The sequence below is a fragment of the Phaseolus vulgaris genome, chromosome 2, assembly GCF_000499845.2.
Source record: "Phaseolus vulgaris cultivar G19833 chromosome 2, P. vulgaris v2.0, whole genome shotgun sequence".
Lineage (NCBI taxonomy): Eukaryota > Viridiplantae > Streptophyta > Magnoliopsida > Fabales > Fabaceae > Phaseolus > Phaseolus vulgaris.
This window is the reverse complement of record NC_023758.2, coordinates 589,077-608,774: the sequence shown is the minus strand read 5'-3', so window position 1 is coordinate 608,774 and position 19,698 is coordinate 589,077. Positions and strand designations below refer to the sequence as shown.

The following is a 19,698-nucleotide window of genomic DNA, read 5'->3' as shown; positions in this document are numbered from 1 at the left end:
TGCATTACAAAATTTACGTAGATGTTAAGAAGGAGAGAGTAAAACTGAGGAGTTTGATGGAGAATAGTGGTCGCAGTGGTGAGAGTGGAAAAACTCTAGATTTTGAAATAGGAACATTTTTTACGTCCACTTAAACACCAACCCATATAAAAATCACTTTTCTGATTTCATATGATCTTTATTTACAAAAATGTTATCAAGCAACACAATGATAGTTTATTAGATTATAAAATAAAATTTAATTGTCTTTATCTTTGATTAATGTGTGATCTTCAAAATGAATCATCAAGAAACTATAAGAATCCTTAGTTAGAATGAGATTCGAACTCAATATCTTTTAAAATTTTGAAAATAATTATTCTTTGGAAATCACAATGCAATGAAAGTTGGGAGTTGTGTTTGGGAGAGTTATTATCTATCGTTAACCTTTATGATAGAATCAGTCAAGATTTGAAACGTAGTTATTTACCCTATAACGGATGTTAACGGTTAGAGTTCGCTTATCTCCGACCGGTGAATCTCTTGCATAATTTGTACACACATAACATTTTCACGTAGTTAGTTAAGTTAATTTAAAAACTAAAAATAAAGAAAATGAATGAATAGTGAAAGAAGTTATGGTGGTTTTGCACCCAACATTTGGTGTGAATGGTGATATCTGTTTCTATCGTTTTCGTTGTGGTTTTGATATGAGGAGAGATTGAAACATATATGTTAGGTGGTGCACTCATGCCTAACAGGTGTATTCCTTATTAATTAATCACCTTCTTTTACTTTCTATTTTTGACATCTTGCGGATAATTAGTGCTTTCTGATTAGGACATATATATGAAAAAAACTTACTGAAAAATAAACTAATCTAATAACAGGAATGATTAAATTAATATAACCAATCTAAGTTATATGAATTGCTTGTAGCCCTTAATTTCAGGTGTAGGTTGAACCACACAAAGACTCAATAAAATATTGTATCACGTATGTTGAAAATGAATCAAACTTTTGATTCTTCAGAAAATCTTGTGATGTAGAGGACCAATCTCCTGTTTTCATGCATGCCATATTAAAGAGCATATTATAATGCAAAATTTGGACCTATCTAATTGAATTAAAAAATTAGTAAACTAAATATACTCGTACGTGTGACAACATATTATGAATGATTCGATAAGGGTCCGATAATAGGTTGCACGATATGTTCAACAAACACTCGTTATGATAGACTTTAAATGATTCTGATACCATATTATAAAGTGGATTTTAAGTTTAACTCAACCCCATAAAACCGACTTATCACCCACTTATATACAATAAATTTTCTTCATCTTTAATCGATGTGAAATCTCATTATGTTATTAGGATCTCTATGTTTTACATGCATTTGTTTTAGATGCACTAATGTCTTGTCTTTTGAATCTTCTAATACCTCTACTTTATGTACCCTTATTAATTTAATTTATTTTCATGTCTATGAAATTGAAAAACTAATTAATTTATGCCTTCTGCATCCAAAATTAGGAAGTTCATGCATATGCCAAATATATAATGTAATTTAAAAAGTAATACTTTAATTAAACTAATAAATTAAATTTTTACTTAGATTTGAAATAATTTAATTAAATATTGAATTTTGGTTTGGATACTTTAAGTTAATAAATGAAACCAAATATACATTAACTCCTTTAAGTTTTCTTTATATCTCAATTTTCATGTATGGTAATTTTTTAATTTACAAAAACCTTTATTTAAAAATTTAATAATAACTTATGTTAATGAGATAAATGTATGTTTATATATATATATATATATATATATATATATATATATATATATATATAATATGTCTCACTCTAATGATGTGGACAAAAGGAAAATAAAGTTTTCAGTCACTTTTTCTTTTAATTTTCAATTTATTGCCTACATACAGCAACTAACCAGAAAAAGTGCATAAGGTGACATTTAATGTGCTACCAATATTGCAAGAAATAAATCCTAACTATTACACTAGCTTTAACTTCTTAGAGATAAAAAGTTCTCTTGTTTTCTCAAGGTTATCCAAAGAATATAAAAGTTTGGTTTGTTATAGGTATGAGAAAGTTAGGTTATAAATTTTTATTGACAATAGAAACTATTTTAAAAAAAATTATTAATAATAAAAACTACTTTAGATATCACTAATTTTTTTAATCTCTAAAATAGTCTCTAATTTAGTCTAATAGTAACTAATTATTTTGGTCTCTAAAATTTATTGCAATTTGAATATTTTTTTTAGTGCATAATCATTTATAAATATTATTTTATAATAATAATAATAACTTATAAAAATATTAAATGAAACTATTAATAATATATAAAATTAAAAAAAATATATATAATATATATATATATATATATATATATATATATATATATATATATATATATATATATACTCTTTCATCAAATCTAAATAATCGGAATTTTAACTTTAACTATCTTCTTTCTTATACACTTATTTTATAAAGAAACCTTCATTTTACATTTACTATCTTTCGAATAAACCTTTACTATATTCTCATAATTTTTTTTTAATAAAAACTTTTATGTTAGACATTAATATGCAACTTGACATATCAGTTAGGCTGACACCTCAAGTAACAACAATCATCTGCCATCACATGAAAAAAATATATTATTATTTAAAAAAAATACAAAAATATGAGGAAATTAAACCAAAATCCATATGTTAACAAAAATGATACATAGGTAGACTATACCTATTCATAAATAATTCTAAGAACAGACTAGATGAAAACCTATTATACATAAATGGAATCCTATTACACCATTTCATAATTAAATGATTCTCTATGAATAAATTCCAAATTAGTCAACTTATCCGCACACACATTCCCTTTACGGAAAAATATGAGTAACACTAAACCTGATTTTTCCCACAGTAATTAAGACAAGTATTCCATCAATTGAAGCATTCACAAAACATTAGTCCTAGCAGTAAACGCGGCACAAACCAAGGCATAATCACATTTAAGCCAGACATTAGTGAGCCCCATCTTTTGAGCTTCCTCCATAGCATGTATAACTCCATAAAACTCAACAACCATAACAGTCTGAACTTCAAGAAACGTAGAAAAACACCAATAAACTCCCCATACTCCCACGAAAAATACTTTCACAAGTAGCAAGACCAGGATACTTCTAGGAACCTCATCCGTGTTAATTTTAATTCAATCTAGTGAAGAAAACTCTCATCTAACGAAAAAAAAAAAAACGATTAAGATATATTTGCACTAGCTTTTCAAGAAGAAAAAGTAAGGTATATTTTTCTGTAAATTAATTTATAAAACTTGTTGTTACATAGTTTCTTTAATTTTTAAATTATATATAAATTAATTTTAATTTAGAAGAAAAGTAACCGTAACAAATAATTAAAAATTGATAAAAAATAATTAGTTTATATATTGATTAAATTAAATACTATTATAAAGATTTAAAAAAATTATTAACATCTAAATTAATTTCTATTATTAATAAATAATTTTTAAATTAGTAACTAAAATCTTGATAACTAAATAACAATTTATAAATTATTTGTGTGAAAACTAATTTAGTAAAATACTTTTTAGTCTCTAAAATAATATATAATTAACTTAATATAATAATTAATTATTTTTTATCTTTAAAATTAATTTTTATTTAATGATATTTTAGCAGTGTAATTTATTTTTCTTCTAAAATAACAACTTATAAAAAAATCACTTATGCATAAAATATTAGATAATTTCCCAGCAACTGGTAGAAAAAAGTCAATAACTATGTCTCTTAAAGGGTTAAAAACGAGTTAATAAAGTGAACTAATAATGGAAGCTTGTCCCTGAAAACAAAATTCTAAGAAACAAACAAACACAAGAGAATGATTGAGGAAGTGATATTATCATATTTGTTATGAAACTTTACATTACAACATGATTATCACATTTTTTTTATCTATTTAAGAACTAAATGAGACTTAATGATATTTTGTAGGAGTTAGATTAAGAAGAATTTATATTTTTAGAAAAAGAAAAAAGTGTTTAGATTTTATTTAATGGTGATTTGGAAGTGCTAGAATTGCGTGTCTATCTGGAATGCATATAAAGAAGTGGAATTGAAATCTGTCAAAGACCAAACTAACGTAAGAGTAATACATAGATGTATGGTCCTTTTTGTTCTCTTACCCAAAATCAAAATATATAAAAAATTTGTGCTTATCGATGAGTTATATTCTAGATGTTTGATAATAGAATTCCATAACTTTTACTTGTATTATACTTGGTTGCGTAATAATTAAATTATTAAGAACTTAGGCAATTAGATCAAAATTGATAATAGAATAACACTACTTTACAAGGATACGTATAGTTTTTTGTTCTGAATAGTATATTCTTTATCCTAACAGAAAGAATAATTGCTTAAAAAGTAAAAATTTTAAAGTCTCATAACAAATATCTGTTAATTACTAATTTAAGAAAATATTAAATACCTTCAATGTTTTTTAATATGACGTCCTATGTGTAATTTTTTTTATTAATCACTAAGAAAATTATTAAAAATGTATATAATAAATCTATTCACATATATATATATATAAGATTAATTTCAATTTAACTAAGTTTTCAATTTTTAAAATTAAAAAAACTATTAAATATTTTATAAATGCGCTTTTCTTTATTTGATTCTCTCACAAGTTTTCTCACAAGTTTGTGTGTAACTATTCACTAAAAAAATCATTAAAAAAATCAATTTAGATAAAAAAAAGTAATTGACTAAATTAGATATTATTTTAGAAATTAAAAAAACATTTATATTTAAATTAGTTTTCATTATTAATAAATAATTGTTAAATTAGTATTTAATTAACTATTAAGATTTTAAATGTTAATTATAATTGATATACTAATTTAAAAATTATTCACAATAATAGAAACTAATTTAGATAAAAAAAATTAGTTTTTAAAATAGTATTAGTTAATATAATAATTATTTTTTTAAATTGATTTTTATTTAATGATTTTTGTGTAGTGATTTAATTTGAGGAGAATAGTTTCAATAATGCAACTCTTAAATATATCAAACATGTTACATCAATAACCAAACTTATTGTAAAATGAAACTAAACTTAATCTACTAAAGTTGAAGAAAATAAATAAACTTGACAATTACTTGTGGAATGTTCCACACTCAATAACTTTAATCCTCAATTCAATGTATTTGTTATGTATGGAAAGAAAGGGAGAATGCATTTGTGTTTCCTTTTATTGTATATAAAAGATGTGAATACAATAGAAGTAAAGGTGTAAAATTGTACGTGTCAAAGAATGTGATGGTTTTTTTGTTACATAAATCATCATATGTACTATTCCCATAACAACTGTAATGTTTGTATTATCTTCTTGTTTCATATCATTAAATCAAATTTGTGTCTTTGTAAAAGTGCATGTCATACATAGTTTTTGTATGTTTATAACATGTGGATACCCCACTTCTTGGTTTACTTCATTACTCCACCGTTCATGCCAACCTTAGTTCATCTATATATTCAACTCTCCCACTCTCCTTCTCTCTTGTGTAACATTGCTTTCTCTCTTCTCCTTCACCTCAATCTGCAACAACCTTCCTCTACTTGAGTAATCTACCTTGCATTATCAACTTTCTTCTTTTCATATACCACTCATGTCTTGCTTAGAGTCTGAGCTCTGCAAAGAGGTCAGTGTTAAGAGGTTTTACACATACATTACATATTCTTCTTCTTCTTTATTTTTTGAAGTGTTTCTTCTTGTCTGTAGTTTCCTCAGTGTTCATATATTTTATGTAAGATACTAGAAAAATGAGTGTGACATGTATTAGCATCATTTTGTATTCTTTATTTATATCAACAATGAATGTGACAAATACTGAAAAGCCTAGAATTTTGTGTGTTCAAAACTCTGCACAGAGCAAGTTTGAAGAAGAATCAGAAGAGGTTACTCTTGATGGAAGTGTTGATTTGCATGGTGGTCCTGCTATAAGAGCCAAATCTGGAAGATGGGTTGCTGCAATTATCATACTATGTAAGCTAGCTCCAAAAACATTAACTGCACGTATATTTTTATTACTTTTGGATCTTGGTGAAGGATAATGCATATCTGATATTATCACATCATATGCATATAATCCGTATCTTCTTTAGTCGTAAAAAATTGTCTGTTTTGATATGAAAATAGAAAAGGACAACAAATAACTACATCACTCTTTTATTCTCCTAGATTGAGGAATTATTGTTGTTAGGGAGAGAATTCCCCGATGAGTTATTATCTATGAAGTGAAAGGTTATAGGGTGTACTACAATACATTATAAATATTAATTGATCTTATATTCTTTGAATCTATTAATCTCAGGAATTTTAGGTTAATGACAGAAATAGGTTACTGCAAAAATACAATGATTATGGTGATATATATGTAGAAATACACGTAACCTAAGTTTCAGACCAGGAGTATTGTGTGCAGAAGTTTTCTTATGACTCATGGGGTTGTGTGCATATAGCTTATCATAGAAAGAGCAAAAGGGTGGTTACTTTATGGTGGAATATGTGCTACTACAAGCAACCATGCTAGTTAGTCTCCTTCTTACCAGAAAAGAAGGAGAAGACAACACTTAAATGCAGGAACGTGTTTCATTTGGAGTACAAAATCCAAAACCAGACATTTCAGTCAGTTTTGTTGCATTCATTTTCCTGTGGAGTGTGTGTGTTTGGCAGACACTTACAGCTATGTCTTGGCTGGCTGGCTACCTAGTAACTACTTATTCCTCCACCATGCAAAACTAGAACAAAATTAAATTAAATTACCATAATTATTGGATGATTAAATTCTTCAAACCCTCTTAAGTAGTATTATTATCTAAATGTTAAAAATGAATGTTTTTGGAGTTTTTGTACTTAGTAACTTATTATATGCTTTTGTTTATATTATTGGTAAAAGGCCAAATTGTATACTATTAACACCTCTCTGACTAAAATAAGAAAACTCTAATTTTAATTTTGAAAAACAATACCTAAATATGATGGGACAGAGGATATAGATTTCTGAATAATGCCTGAACTGGGTTTTTGGCTTTGTCCTTCAGAAGAAAAAGAGACAAATAGCTTTCAGAGAAAAATACCTTTCAGAGACGTAACCGCTGTGGAAATTTGCATGATGTGGGTTGCTGCCATGTGTCATCAACACAGACAGATATGCATGCAAATTTGTAACCATTAGCATTTTACAACAATCAAATTGGAAGTGTAAACTTATTTATTAATTCAATAATTAGTATTTGGTCACTGCTATTTACTCATATAGAAAAGAAAAGAAGAGGAGCATGATGAGTACGAAACCAGCTATTTGGGGTAAGTGGTGATATATATATAATGCAGGTTCCTATATAGTTCATTCTGAATAACAAAAACTGATATACGTCACGATCATATAATTATTTAGAACCCTTATTCTCTTAAGTTATTTTCGAAATCATGCTGAGTGTTGCATTATCACACAAACAAAAGAAATTCTACGATTAACAATCTATTTAGCATATAAATCTGTGATTATCTTGCAAAAGAAATGTAATTAGTTTAGATGGTTTTTAATATTTAATTTTCCGACAATTAAGAAAGATTCATTCTCCTCGGTCTCTTTGTGTGTTAGGTATCTTTAGATTTTATTAGAAGTATAAAAGAAACTTACGGTACACTATTTGGTTGTGATTGTGTAAAGTTGTTGTCTGTATATGGATATAAAAGGGCTCAACTCCAGCTCCTAAAAACGATGACAAATGTTTGTTCAATTTTACTTTACTTTCTTTTACTCTGATCCTTATCAGTTGTCAATTTTTTCCACGTATAAAGAGACACGAAAGAATAATAAAGGTCCTTTTTCCATGAATGAAAAGTTAGATTAAAATAACTAATATTAAATGTAATACTTATGCAAATATAATATTTATAGGTATAATTATTTTTTAAATTTTAAAATACACTCAAATAATTATTTTAGAATACTTTCATTATTATATCATTCCAGTTTGAATTATCTATTATTTAATTTTTGCAAAAAGATAATATTATAATGATTTTTTTTTTGGTACAGGTGTATTGTTTGGATAAAGGTAGGGTTAACGCAAGTGTGTATAGAGTTACAAGTTTTAAATGCATTTGTGCAAAGCCCTGCTGTAAAATAATACTGCATCGTCATATTAAAAATTAAATTTTGGAATAGTAAAAAAAATGGCATGCAAAACAGTAGAGTGACTTCTTCCTGCAGAACCACGACAAAGACCGAAAGAGTTCAAAAAGTGAATTCAGAATCATGAAAATCACGATATTCTCTTTAGAAAAGAGAATATTTAATGTAACAGTTTAATATTTTTTAATAAGCTTTCAAAGTGTTATCCCACCTATGAAACCAATACTATCTAAGTTTTAACAAAAGAAACCAATACAAATTTCATCGTGTGCTGTGTAAAGGGAAATCCTAAACGTGGCTGACACTATACCCTGAATAGACTTGTTAAAATAGGACCCTGTTAATGGGATATTTTTTTAGACTTTTTAATGCCATATATTGTTTTTAATTCTAATTATTCATATCTTAATTTTTATAATTTTATTATTATTTGCAGTACTTTCTTTTTATCTCTTTCCTTTCAAAGTTGTATATTTCTTTTTATTCTTTTTATTAGAATGCATATGAATGAGAGACAATTATCTCAAGTAGACGAAGGTATGTTTTTATGTTGTCTTTCTTCTATTATAGAAGGCAGGATACAAGGAATAGAAGTTATAATATCAAGTACCTTTCGTGTCATGATATAGTAGTCGCCTGTGGATTATCTGACTGCATGAAATCCTAATCATTGGTAATTTTTATATATCAAACAGAAAAATGAAACACAATTTAAATAAACATTACTGAAGACTGATATGGCTATAGGAGTAATGCGTATTAACTTACCATGCATGGTTCAAAATATTGAGAACATGGTGCCAATGATTCTTGTTCCCTGATTTGTTGATTGCATCTATCAGTGAATCAAGCTCTGGCAACCCTTGCATTCTTTGGGATGGGAGTGAACCTAGTGCTGTTTCTGACAAGGGTTGTAGGACAAAATAATGCTGATGCAGCTAACAATGTGAGCAAGTGGACTGGAACAGTTTACATCTTCTCTCTTGTGGGTGCTTTCCTCAGTGATTCTTATTGGGGAAGATATAAAACTTGTGCTGTCTTTCAGGTCATCTTTGTTATAGTAAGTAGCGCTCCATTTTCTCTCCTCTCATTCATAATCTTTCTTTTTAATTCCTAACTGTTACATTAACTACTTTACTAATCAACAAATCTGTGTGGCATGACATAACAGGGTCTAATGTCCTTATCCCTGTCATCATACCTATTCTTACTTAAGCCTAAAGGTTGTGGGAATGAAACAATTCATTGTGGAAAACATTCAAGATTGGAGATGGGAATGTTCTACCTCTCAATATATCTAGTTGCCTTGGGTAATGGAGGTTATCAACCAAATATTGCCACATTTGGAGCTGATCAGTTTGACGAGGAGCACTCAGAGGAGGGTCACTCTAAGGTGGCCTTCTTTAGCTACTTCTACCTAGCTTTTAATATCGGCCAACTTTTCTCGAACACCATTCTGGTCTATTTCGAGGATGAAGGAATGTGGGCTCTTGGTTTCTGGCTGTCTGCAGGTTCTGCCTTTGCTGCACTGGTCTTGTTTCTTGCATGCACCTCGAGGTATAGACACTTCAAGCCCAGTGGCAACCCTCTCTCCAGGTTCAGCCAAGTCCTTGTGGCTGCATCAAGGAAATCCAAAATTCAAATGTCATCAAACGGAGAGAACTTACTTCACATGGATGCAAAGGAGTCTTCGACGAATGCCAACAGAAAGATTCTCCACACTCACGGGTTCAAGTAAGTAGTGGAGGTTCCTTTCAGCTGAAACTACACAATGAATGTATTCAAGTGATCAGTTTGCTACAAATTAACACACGTTTAATTTCCATTCCAGTACTGTTCTCCATTCTTGATTGCAGTGAGCAACAACAGTTTGATCAATTTGCCATTTGTTACTGTATTGCAGGTTCCTGGACAGGGCAGCATTTATATCTTCAAGAGATCTAGATGATCAGAAAGAGACCGGTTACAACCCCTGGCGCCTCTGTCCTGTAAGTCAAGTTGAAGAGGTGAAGTGCATACTGAGACTTCTTCCAATTTGGCTCTGCACCATAATATACTCTGTGGTTTTCACACAAATGGCTTCACTTTTTGTGGAGCAAGGCGCTGCCATGAAAACCACCGTCTCCAATTTCAGAATACCCCCAGCTAGCATGTCCAGCTTTGATATACTCAGTGTGGCAGTTTTCATTTTCTTCTACCGCCGAGTTCTTGATCCATTTGTGGGAAAACTCAAAAAGACAGATTCCAAGGGACTTACAGAACTTCAGAGAATGGGAGTTGGACTTGTTATAGCAGTACTGGCAATGGTTTCAGCTGGACTAGTTGAATGCTATAGGCTTAAGTATGCAAAACAAGGATGCATCCACTGCAATGACACAAGCACTTTAAGCATCTTTTGGCAGATCCCTCAGTACGCATTTATAGGAGCTTCCGAGGTTTTTATGTATGTAGGCCAGTTGGAGTTCTTCAACGCTCAGACACCAGACGGCTTAAAGAGCTTCGGAAGTGCACTTTGCATGACATCCATTTCTCTTGGGAATTATGTGAGTAGCTTACTTGTTAGTATGGTTATGAAGATATCCACCGAAGATCACATGCCAGGGTGGATCCCTGGAAACCTCAATAAAGGTCACTTGGATAGGTTTTACTTCCTCTTAGCTGCCTTGACATCCATAGACTTGATTGCCTATATTGCATGTGCAAAATGGTACAAGTGTATACAGCTAGAGGGGAAAACTGGAGAAAATAACGAGTCAAAAGTATAATTTGCAAGGGATATCAATCAAAGGCCATGGATACCGCATATATTAATAAGAGAAAGGAAGGGCAACTAGTCACATATAATCTTGGTTCTATAGTTGCTGTTGGAAGAAATAGTTTGCAGAAAGAGAAGCCCTTCTTACATGAGTTTCTGACTCTCTTACAACTTGACTCATTATTTTTAAGGCTTAAATATGTTCATGAAGCCAAGTTGTGTAAAACTAAAATTGATGAAACAATGACTGTTTTAGGGTACTTAGACATTTCCTTTCTCTCGTTTGTAAGTTCCATTTTAAAGACCAAGTCGGCTATGTGGATTTCCATGTATTTACGGAATTTATTTTAGCTTCCCATCCCAGAGCCAACACAAATTTCTGTCCTTAATGTCTGGTATTCATGACCAAACGACGCAATCACCCATTAAGGCAATAATTTCGAAACAGAGAAAGAGAAAATTTTACAAAATACTTTCTATTATATTTAGATTTAGCTGATTGAATCAAACAACCAAAGAACTTCCAAACTGGCAGTCGCAGACCAAATGTCATTCCTACAGCAATGTCATGTAGACAAACAAAGAATTCTGTATAAGATCAAAAGAACAGGATAAAGCGATAACTTATTGCTGGCAATTATTTGTCAGAAAAATTTCTTTACAATATCACTTACAAAAAATACAACATTAACATGTGATTAAAGAAATTTACAAAATACACTTAAGGGTGCCAACAACTCGCCCAGCAGTGAATCAATATTCGGAAGATTTATCGTAGCAATCAGAGGAATTAACAGGCAATACTTACAGTCCACAGAATCAAATTTTGCATTATTTATTTGTGTATATATGTAATGTCATATTTCAATACGTATGGAGCAAAAAATGGGAAAGATAAAAAGGTTGAAACAAATTAAACATATAAGTAAATTATAAGGTGACCCAGTGCACGAGCTCCCAAGTCCTAGCGATATGGGCATAATAACGGTCAGAAGACAGCATTACAGAGCTTTACCTTGTGAGTCGAGAGCAACTCTATGCCCAATTATCATATCAAATCAAAATAAATATATCCCACCATGGTTGCGCAAACAGCAAGGTCAATGTGATTTCTTTCAGCCAAGATAAAAATATAAACACGACATATTAACAAAATACATAGTTAGTTGTAAAAGAACTTTATGGAGGATACTGAAATTCCCGATAAATATTTGCATTTTGAAAATTTTCTTTAGGATCTAACTTTGGTGTTTCAAGTGCATAATAGCCATAACTATTGAAAGTAAGAATAACTAATTACAAGATAGTGAAGAAGAAGAAAAACTGTACACTTATGAGGAACAAAGACCCTTCATAGAATTTTATTCGTGAACCTCACGAACTTGTATGTGGTGAGTGGATTCCTCACGCCAGATTGGTTGTGCTCCACTTTGAACAAGAGTAACATGCTGTCCCTCGTGTAAATGACCCTTACTCTGAAATATGGAGACTTTTCATAAACGTCTAAAAGAAAATTAATATATCTAAGCACTTGATGGAGATATTACTAACTAACCAAAAGTAGCTTGAGGGCTCTAGAGAAGGTCTCCTCTGCATCATTTGAAAATTGCATGTATATAGGCACAATGCCATGATAAAGCGCCAACCTCTGCTTAATCCTTGTTCTGCGAATAGTGAAATCATAAATGTGTGGGTGCAATAGCACATTAACTTAAGCATTTATACTGCCCAATAAAAATTAGAAAGCGGAAAAAGGAAAAAATCACTGCCTATCAGATTCCCAGCTTCATTTTTTTTCTTCTTTTTAATGTGTAGCTTTATTTTTTGGGGTGGAGGGGTATGTCCGAGAAAAATAGCCCCTTACATGTAAGCACAATAACATCATTTTAGAAAAAATAAAAAAATAAAAGTAGGGGGGAGGGGTTTCCATCTAGGATGGGAGAGCACAGGAAAATTAATTAATTGGATAATCTGTAATACTTGAGTTGGCAAGAGAGAAGCTAGCTTTTCTCAAGATAATACATAGGCTGAAAGCCCAGGAAATTAGGTATTTATTTTCCAAACATAAAAGAAGTACTATTTCTCCTGAAAAGGTAGTAAGGACAAACCATAGTACCGGGGAATTTCATCAAGAAAAGTTTTTTTTCAGGTTAGTTGCATAAAAATTAATAGCACATTAACACAGAAAATACATATACATGTGCAAATGCAAACATTACTGTGTAAAGCATAAAGGTTAAAAAATAATATATATATATATATATATATATATATATATATATATATATATATATATATATATATAACACCCTGCTAATGCTTACTCATTTGTGAATGCAAAGATTGTTGAGTAAGGCCTATAATGGCTCAAAAGAATAGCCATGGATCCTGTTCTGGTGAAAACAATAATGGGGGTATTAAGAGTATTAGACATTGTTGTCGCATGGAAAGCAAACATTTCTCCCATGTGGCTCTGTCAACAAGTAAACACAAATTAATTAGATTTTAGTATATCATCGATTTACAATAAAATGTATCAATAATAAACCCTCTACAACAAATAAAACAAAACTCCAAAAGTGCCTAATTTTTATTCGAGGACTTACATTATGGGAACTCAGACTTGGACAAGCAACACCACTTTGAACAGTGGATTCATTCCTTAGAGCCACCGTGTGCATAACTTTAACAGCTTTCAATGGAAATCTGAAGCAGTTGCAATCCTCTTAAGTTAAATTTATTTATTGAAAATATTGAAAAAAAGGTATACTAAATGCATAAATTCATTAGCACAAGACACAAAAGGTTAGACCTTCTTATGTAACCGAGATAAAAAAAAAAAACGAATTAAATACATTTTCAAATGAAAAGCAGTTCTATAGTAATTACAACAATCCACAACAAATACAAAAGGATGGAAAATTAGGGATTTGTAGCCAATTTAGGAGAGAAGTATCTTTTTATAATGAATGATGTTTTCCATCCTGAAAACATTGCACTCCATAAAATAAAAAAATTAAGTCTCCCAGCCATAAACAGCTGAAAATCACTTAATAATGCAAATTATTAAACAGTAATGGATTTGTTTAGTTTAGATTCATTCCTATTTGTTATTACTTTTTAGGTTTCTCCTAAGAGAATATCATATCCCCCACTTGTATATCTTTCATTCTCTTCTCTAATGATGCTTCTTCTTTTATCAGAAAATAGTAAAATATGAATACTTAAAAGAAGTTTGAACAGCTTAAAAAAATAGGAAACAAGTTCACCAAGTAATAGCAAACTCACTTTCCATGTGCAGTTTCTCCTGAAAGCATGATAGCATCAGCACCTTGTCTTACTGCAATTGCAATGTCCGAGACTTCTGCCCTTGTTGGCGTGGGATGATTAATCATGCTTTCAAGCATATTTGTTGCCACAATAACCGGCTTTTGCATGCTTTGACATCTCCTTATGATGTCCTCCTGCTTGATTAAAAAAAGGGAATGAATGAACTACATAGAACACAGAATTAAGCATAGTAAAAGAAAACTACTAAAAGCATCAGTTTGAAACTAGTATGCCATAATCTAGTTTGTGTAAGTTGTAACAGGCGCTGAGATAAGTGGGTCATAATAACAATATAATCTTCAAGCAATTTTACTCACTTGTGCACGAGGAAGCATCAGAGGAAAGGAAGAGATTTTCTCTTCTGAAATTCTATTTCAGTTTATTGGTTTGTTGCGATAGCCACAAATAAGCACTTTCTTTTATAGGTAAAAAAAGTTTTAAATATAGAAGTATTAAAACAACAAATCTTAAGGACACGATAGCATTAAATGCTCCCAGAAGCTTGCAGTGTAGCAGAAAATGATCTGCTTTTTTCTAATCTCAAGTTACCAGCCTTTCATATTGCAATTTGTCTCACAAAATGTGGTCACAGTAAGCCTTGTGCAGAGTAGATGTTAGCTTGCAGTGTAGGCACCAACAATTTTAGGAAGTGTTTAGCTAAAGTAGGAGCAAGAGATAGCAAGAAACAAGAGGAAAATGACTTGGAAGTAAAAAAGAGATAAGATATCATACCACAGGTTTATAAGTTAAAATATCTGGAATCCATGTTACTCTGAGCATCACATTACCTGCAATAAAGGAACTTCCTCTATCGGAAGTTCAGCTCCTAGATCCCCACGAGCTACCATGGCCTGCAAAAATAAATAAAACTCTGAAAATGAAACTGGATGCTATATGTAGATAAAGATCTTGATTATATTCATGATATTGAATAACATTAAAAAGCTTTCTCCAAAATATAGACTGTGAAGTGTTGAAAAACCTACAGCAGGTTCAGACCAGCTCAGAGTAAAGATAAAATCAGTTCTATATGTTAATTTAAGGTTTCACCATAACTTAGTCAAAAGATATGCAGTAGATTTTCTTACTCAGGCATTTGTCAAATACATTCATTTCTATCTGTAATTAAGTCTAAAGGAATCTACTATAAATGTATGCCCTGAAAATGATATTGTCTAATGTATTTGTAAAGTTAATTGTGAACATTAAAGGAGAGAGATCATCAGTATGCTTACCAAAACTTAATAGAACAATCTCCACTAAACCAAGTTATTTGATATTTTGATATGTAAATCAAGAAAAATGATTTTCAACCAATAGTGAACAAACAAGCACACACCACAAAACCACCTTTTTCTCCTGAAATTACGCAAGCATTGTATATCCTATAATCAAAGAATCATCACCATGACAAGATTGTACCGTCATAGGTTGCAGAACAGATATCGTGTAACTTCTAATCAATCCATAATCAGCTCAGGATGCAATTAGGTTCCTCTTGTATCCAACATAGAAAATGAGACACATATTGCTGAGATTTTGAAGAATACAATTGACAGCCTAATCAACTTACGCCAGAAAACAGCAAAGTCATTACTTAAATTTGTGCATTATACAAGGATTACTAGAATTTTCAAGTCCTCTCATAGAATTAGTGAGACAATTAACTTGAAATATTACATTTTTCAGTTTCTTTTTTCAGGTACTATTTTCACATGAAGCATAAGTGATAGAAGTATAGAACTACTATACATAGTATTTATCCATTCCTCCATGTAACCAATTCCAGTTCTCATATGTTGAATACTAAATAGACCAAAATAAATAAATAAAAACATGTAGACCAAAATAAATAAATAAAAACATGTAGACCAAAATAAATAAATAAAAACATGACTAAAAAAATATTGATCACCAACATAATTTAAATTTCAATCCCTTTTAACTGAAAGTATTGAAGGTATAAATATCTAGAATACATGATCTGAACATTTTGAAACTAACCCCATCTGAAGCAGAAAGTATGGAATGAAGATTTGGTATGGAATCTGCACTTTCAATTTTTACAATCACGTGTATATCGGCCTTATAACCTATAGAAAAAGGTTTACAATAATTTAGTTGATAATGAGAATGATGGGACCCATAATCACTGTCATGAGAAGTCATGTATTATTAAATATTGAATGTAAGTCTAATAATAATGGTCATGTTGCAGTTATGGCTAGAAGCTAGGAGCAGTAACATAGAATTTAATAGAATATATCGTAGTGTTACAGAATAACTTGTCCTGCATTCGTTGTTCCGTATTAGTTCTATATTAGAATTAGAAACTGTCTCACTAACAGTTGTTTTGAAATATAATTTAATGCTGAAACAGAAATCACATACAATACAGGGATTGACTTTCTACTGAGAGTACTATCTGTCCACAACAGCAAATAACAACAGGTCATGACATGACTCGTTAGGACCTAACTCAAACCAGCTTATAAGGCAATAGACACCCTATAATTTTTCACTGAACTTTCTCATTAGTTAGAATCCTGTGTCAGTACTAATACATTACATAATAAGTACTCACAAGGAGTACAAACAAACACTTACATACTCTACCAAGCAACACATACTATCCAATATGATACTTAGAAATCCCATAATACCCAAGTGTCTATCAACTACCCAAGCTTTATAAACTTTTAAGTCATAGGTGTAGTCGACAAGGGACTAAAACACCACCCTATGCAACAGTTAAGACAACTCCCAGAAAGCCACAACTAAGGTGGGATAAGGGTGACCACAATTCAGGCGGATGACCGTAATTAAAGTGGCTTTCAGACAATTGTTATGACTACTGATATCTAATAATATATGATTGCACATGATTATTGGTTTCTTTTAGAGAAGCAATAAATAAACACCAAGAAAGAAGAAACTTCCACTCATGCACAAAGCTAGATAGATACAAAAGCATAAAAAGGAAATTAGACATCTAAAAAATTACTTTTGAGGTACTCCTTTAACTCGTGCACCACTCTAGCATCCTTGACAAATGAGACAGCATAGAAGTCTACTTGATTGTCCATTCCAAACTTGATATCTTCCCAGTCCTTGTCTATGAAGTTGAAACATAAGGCAACAGAGCGTAAAATTGTGAGTGCATTTGCATTCAAAAAGTATCCAGCTACAAGTGAATCACTGAAACTTATTGCCCATGCACAGTGTCAACAATAAATAGAACAGAACTATACCAGTTATGGAAGGAAGTGTAGCACTTTTTCCACGGACATTTAAATGACGCCTAGATTTCAGTTCACCACCATCAATAACTACACATTTAACCAAGTCTTTTGTCTTTGACTTAACAGCAAGAGACATCATTCCTCCTAAAACAATAACCAGCCCGGATTAGAATCTTCTTTTAAGATAATCAAAATTGGCGGTTATAAAAAAATTCAATAAACTCCTCTAAAATACCGAGATTATAAAAAAAATAATTACTTACGGGTAGCCCATACATGGTTAACAATCAACTAATTAATCACAAAACTTGCGCGCAAAATATTCACAAATAAGAGATCATCGTTCTTACCATCAACCAGCAACACATCTCCAACCTCCACATCATTCACAAAATCATCGTAATTCACGCTAACCGTACTTTCCGTGCTGACCCCTCTCCTGGTGGTGAAACAGAATTCTTGACCCTCTTTAAGCGAAATTGGTTGAGGCACATCCCCGCTTCTAACTTCAGGACCCTGCGAAGACGAACCCGCTCTGTCTTCAAATCCAAAATACAGTTTAAAGACGGAAATTGAAATTCAGAACAGCGGAAGTGAGTTTTAACTTTGACGCTTACAATGAAGTTGAAAGTATTAAAGTGGATTTTAAATCTAACATATGAAATTTCCTAATCTCTAGTGTGTGGGAACTCTAACGGAAGTGTTAACAGACACAATTAGGTCGAGCTAAAACGACGAAAACGGAAGTTATATATGAAGGAGTTGACCTTGGTGTCGAGCATGATCGCTACGACCTTATCCTGAAACTGAGCATTGTACTCTCTCACCAACTCAATGGTCTGCAGGTGCGATGCGTGGTCCCCGTGCGACATGTTCAAACGCGCCACGTTCATTCCGGCTTCAGCCAGGTTCCATATCATGTCACGTGAGCTCGTGGATGGACCTATCGTGCACACGATCTTAGTTTTCTTCCGCGCTTCGGAATTCGCCGCGCCGCAATCACTGACCTGAACCTCGAGCGAAGAGTTCGCGTTGCCCTGCGCAATGAATTGAACAACACAGAGAGGTTAGAGATAGCGAAGTGAGATTCGTTTGCGGAAATTGCAAGTAACTTACGAGGGAGGGAGAGCCGTTGGAGGAGTTGATTTGGACTTGGTTTGTTACCATGGTGATTTTAGGGATGCGTTTGGTTCGGTGTTTGGAGGGAGAGAGATCGGATTGGAAGAGCGAGGAAGTTGCTGAAGAGAGATGAATGGTTGCCATGTTTATTGCTCGAGAGAGTAGCATCAGCTATTGCAGCCAAACAAACAAGTCTCTCTGTTAATTTGTTTCTTGCAGTTCCAACCAACCAGCTTCCACTGACCTTGTGTTCTATATTTCGTTGTTATCTCAGGCCACCACCAGAGACTGGGCACTGGTTGAGGTTATGGATTACTCTGTTAACCGCTTTTATCCACTACAATCAATTTACTAAACTATTTATTTAACACAATTGCTTAATTACATGCACAAATTTTGACTTTTATGGTTTGTTTCGATTAGAAAGAAAATGTATGTATTTGACTTTTAATATTAATAATATTTTTTATTATTATAGATATATAAATATGTTTATATTATTATTATTTATAAACAATAAATATATTTATGAGTTTTTAATTAAACCCTACAATTTTCTCTTTTCTTCTTTCACATTGTGCTCTGTTGCTGGTCCATTTCCTTGTGTTTTTCCCCAGTTTGTGCTTCCATTTCTTCCCTCTCTACCTGCATTTAGTTATGATGTTGTAGTTGTTGCATTGCCACCACCTACAACAAATCATTTTCATTGAACATAGGGAGGAACACCACTACAAGTTTTAATTTATTTTGTATATTGTATTATACATGCACAAAATATTTTTCATAAAACGTGACCAAATGAATAATACTCATATCAGATGATGATTGGGTTATTGAAAAAATAATAATTGACTAATTAAGAGATAAACAAGCAAAATGACAAAATATATATATATATATATTATCTGGTATGCTTATCCACTTAATAAGTGTATGTTTGAAAATAAAGACAGGATGAGATCAAAATACAATAATATATAAATTAAACTACATCAAATATTGTGTATA

The 19,698-nt window shown here is 31.4% G+C and overlaps 2 protein-coding genes across 2 annotated transcripts; one reads left to right on the top strand and one right to left on the bottom strand.

Annotated features, from left to right (window-relative positions):
* The first annotated feature begins 5,449 nt into the window (after positions 1-5,449).
* On the top strand, positions 5,450-11,355 carry LOC137809984 (protein NRT1/ PTR FAMILY 7.3-like). The gene is made up of 5 exons (XM_068611082.1): positions 5,450-5,742; positions 5,972-6,086; positions 9,087-9,304; positions 9,416-9,978; positions 10,148-11,355. Exons 1-5 carry the CDS (start codon positions 5,710-5,712, stop codon positions 11,007-11,009), a joined length of 1,791 nt encoding a protein of 596 aa, XP_068467183.1. The 5' UTR covers positions 5,450-5,709; the 3' UTR covers positions 11,010-11,355.
* An 830-nt stretch (positions 11,356-12,185) lies between these two features.
* On the bottom strand, positions 12,186-19,040 carry LOC137809985 (pyruvate kinase isozyme G, chloroplastic). Its single transcript, XM_068611083.1, has 12 exons — positions 18,688-19,040; positions 18,339-18,608; positions 17,922-18,087; positions 17,581-17,715; positions 17,334-17,444; positions 16,334-16,422; positions 15,118-15,180; positions 14,288-14,463; positions 13,606-13,705; positions 13,324-13,472; positions 12,555-12,663; positions 12,186-12,474 (listed from the first exon to the last, which is right to left on the bottom strand). Exons 1-12 carry the CDS (start codon positions 18,856-18,858, stop codon positions 12,361-12,363), a joined length of 1,653 nt encoding a protein of 550 aa, XP_068467184.1. The 5' UTR covers positions 18,859-19,040; the 3' UTR covers positions 12,186-12,360.
* Positions 19,041-19,698: the final 658 nt, after the last annotated feature.

Excerpts from the sequence above, each read along its gene's own strand:
- LOC137809984 (XM_068611082.1), top strand. The coding sequence starts at position 5,710 with ATGTCTTGCTTAGAGTCTGAGCTCTGCAAAGAG. Across the intron at positions 5,743-5,971 it reads AGTCTGAGCTCTGCAAAGAG|AGCAAGTTTGAAGAAGAATC; the intron begins GTCAGTGTTAAG and ends AACTCTGCACAG. Across the intron at positions 9,305-9,415 it reads TTCAGGTCATCTTTGTTATA|GGTCTAATGTCCTTATCCCT; the intron begins GTAAGTAGCGCT and ends ATGACATAACAG.
- LOC137809985 (XM_068611083.1), bottom strand. The coding sequence starts at position 18,858 with ATGCTACTCTCTCGAGCAATAAACATGGCAACCATTCATCTCTCTTCA. Across the intron at positions 18,088-18,338 it reads CGATCATGCTCGACACCAAG|GGTCCTGAAGTTAGAAGCGG; the intron begins GTCAACTCCTTC and ends TCGTCTTCGCAG. Across the intron at positions 16,423-17,333 it reads GTTAAAGGAGTACCTCAAAA|GTTATAAGGCCGATATACAC; the intron begins GTAATTTTTTAG and ends CTTTTTCTATAG.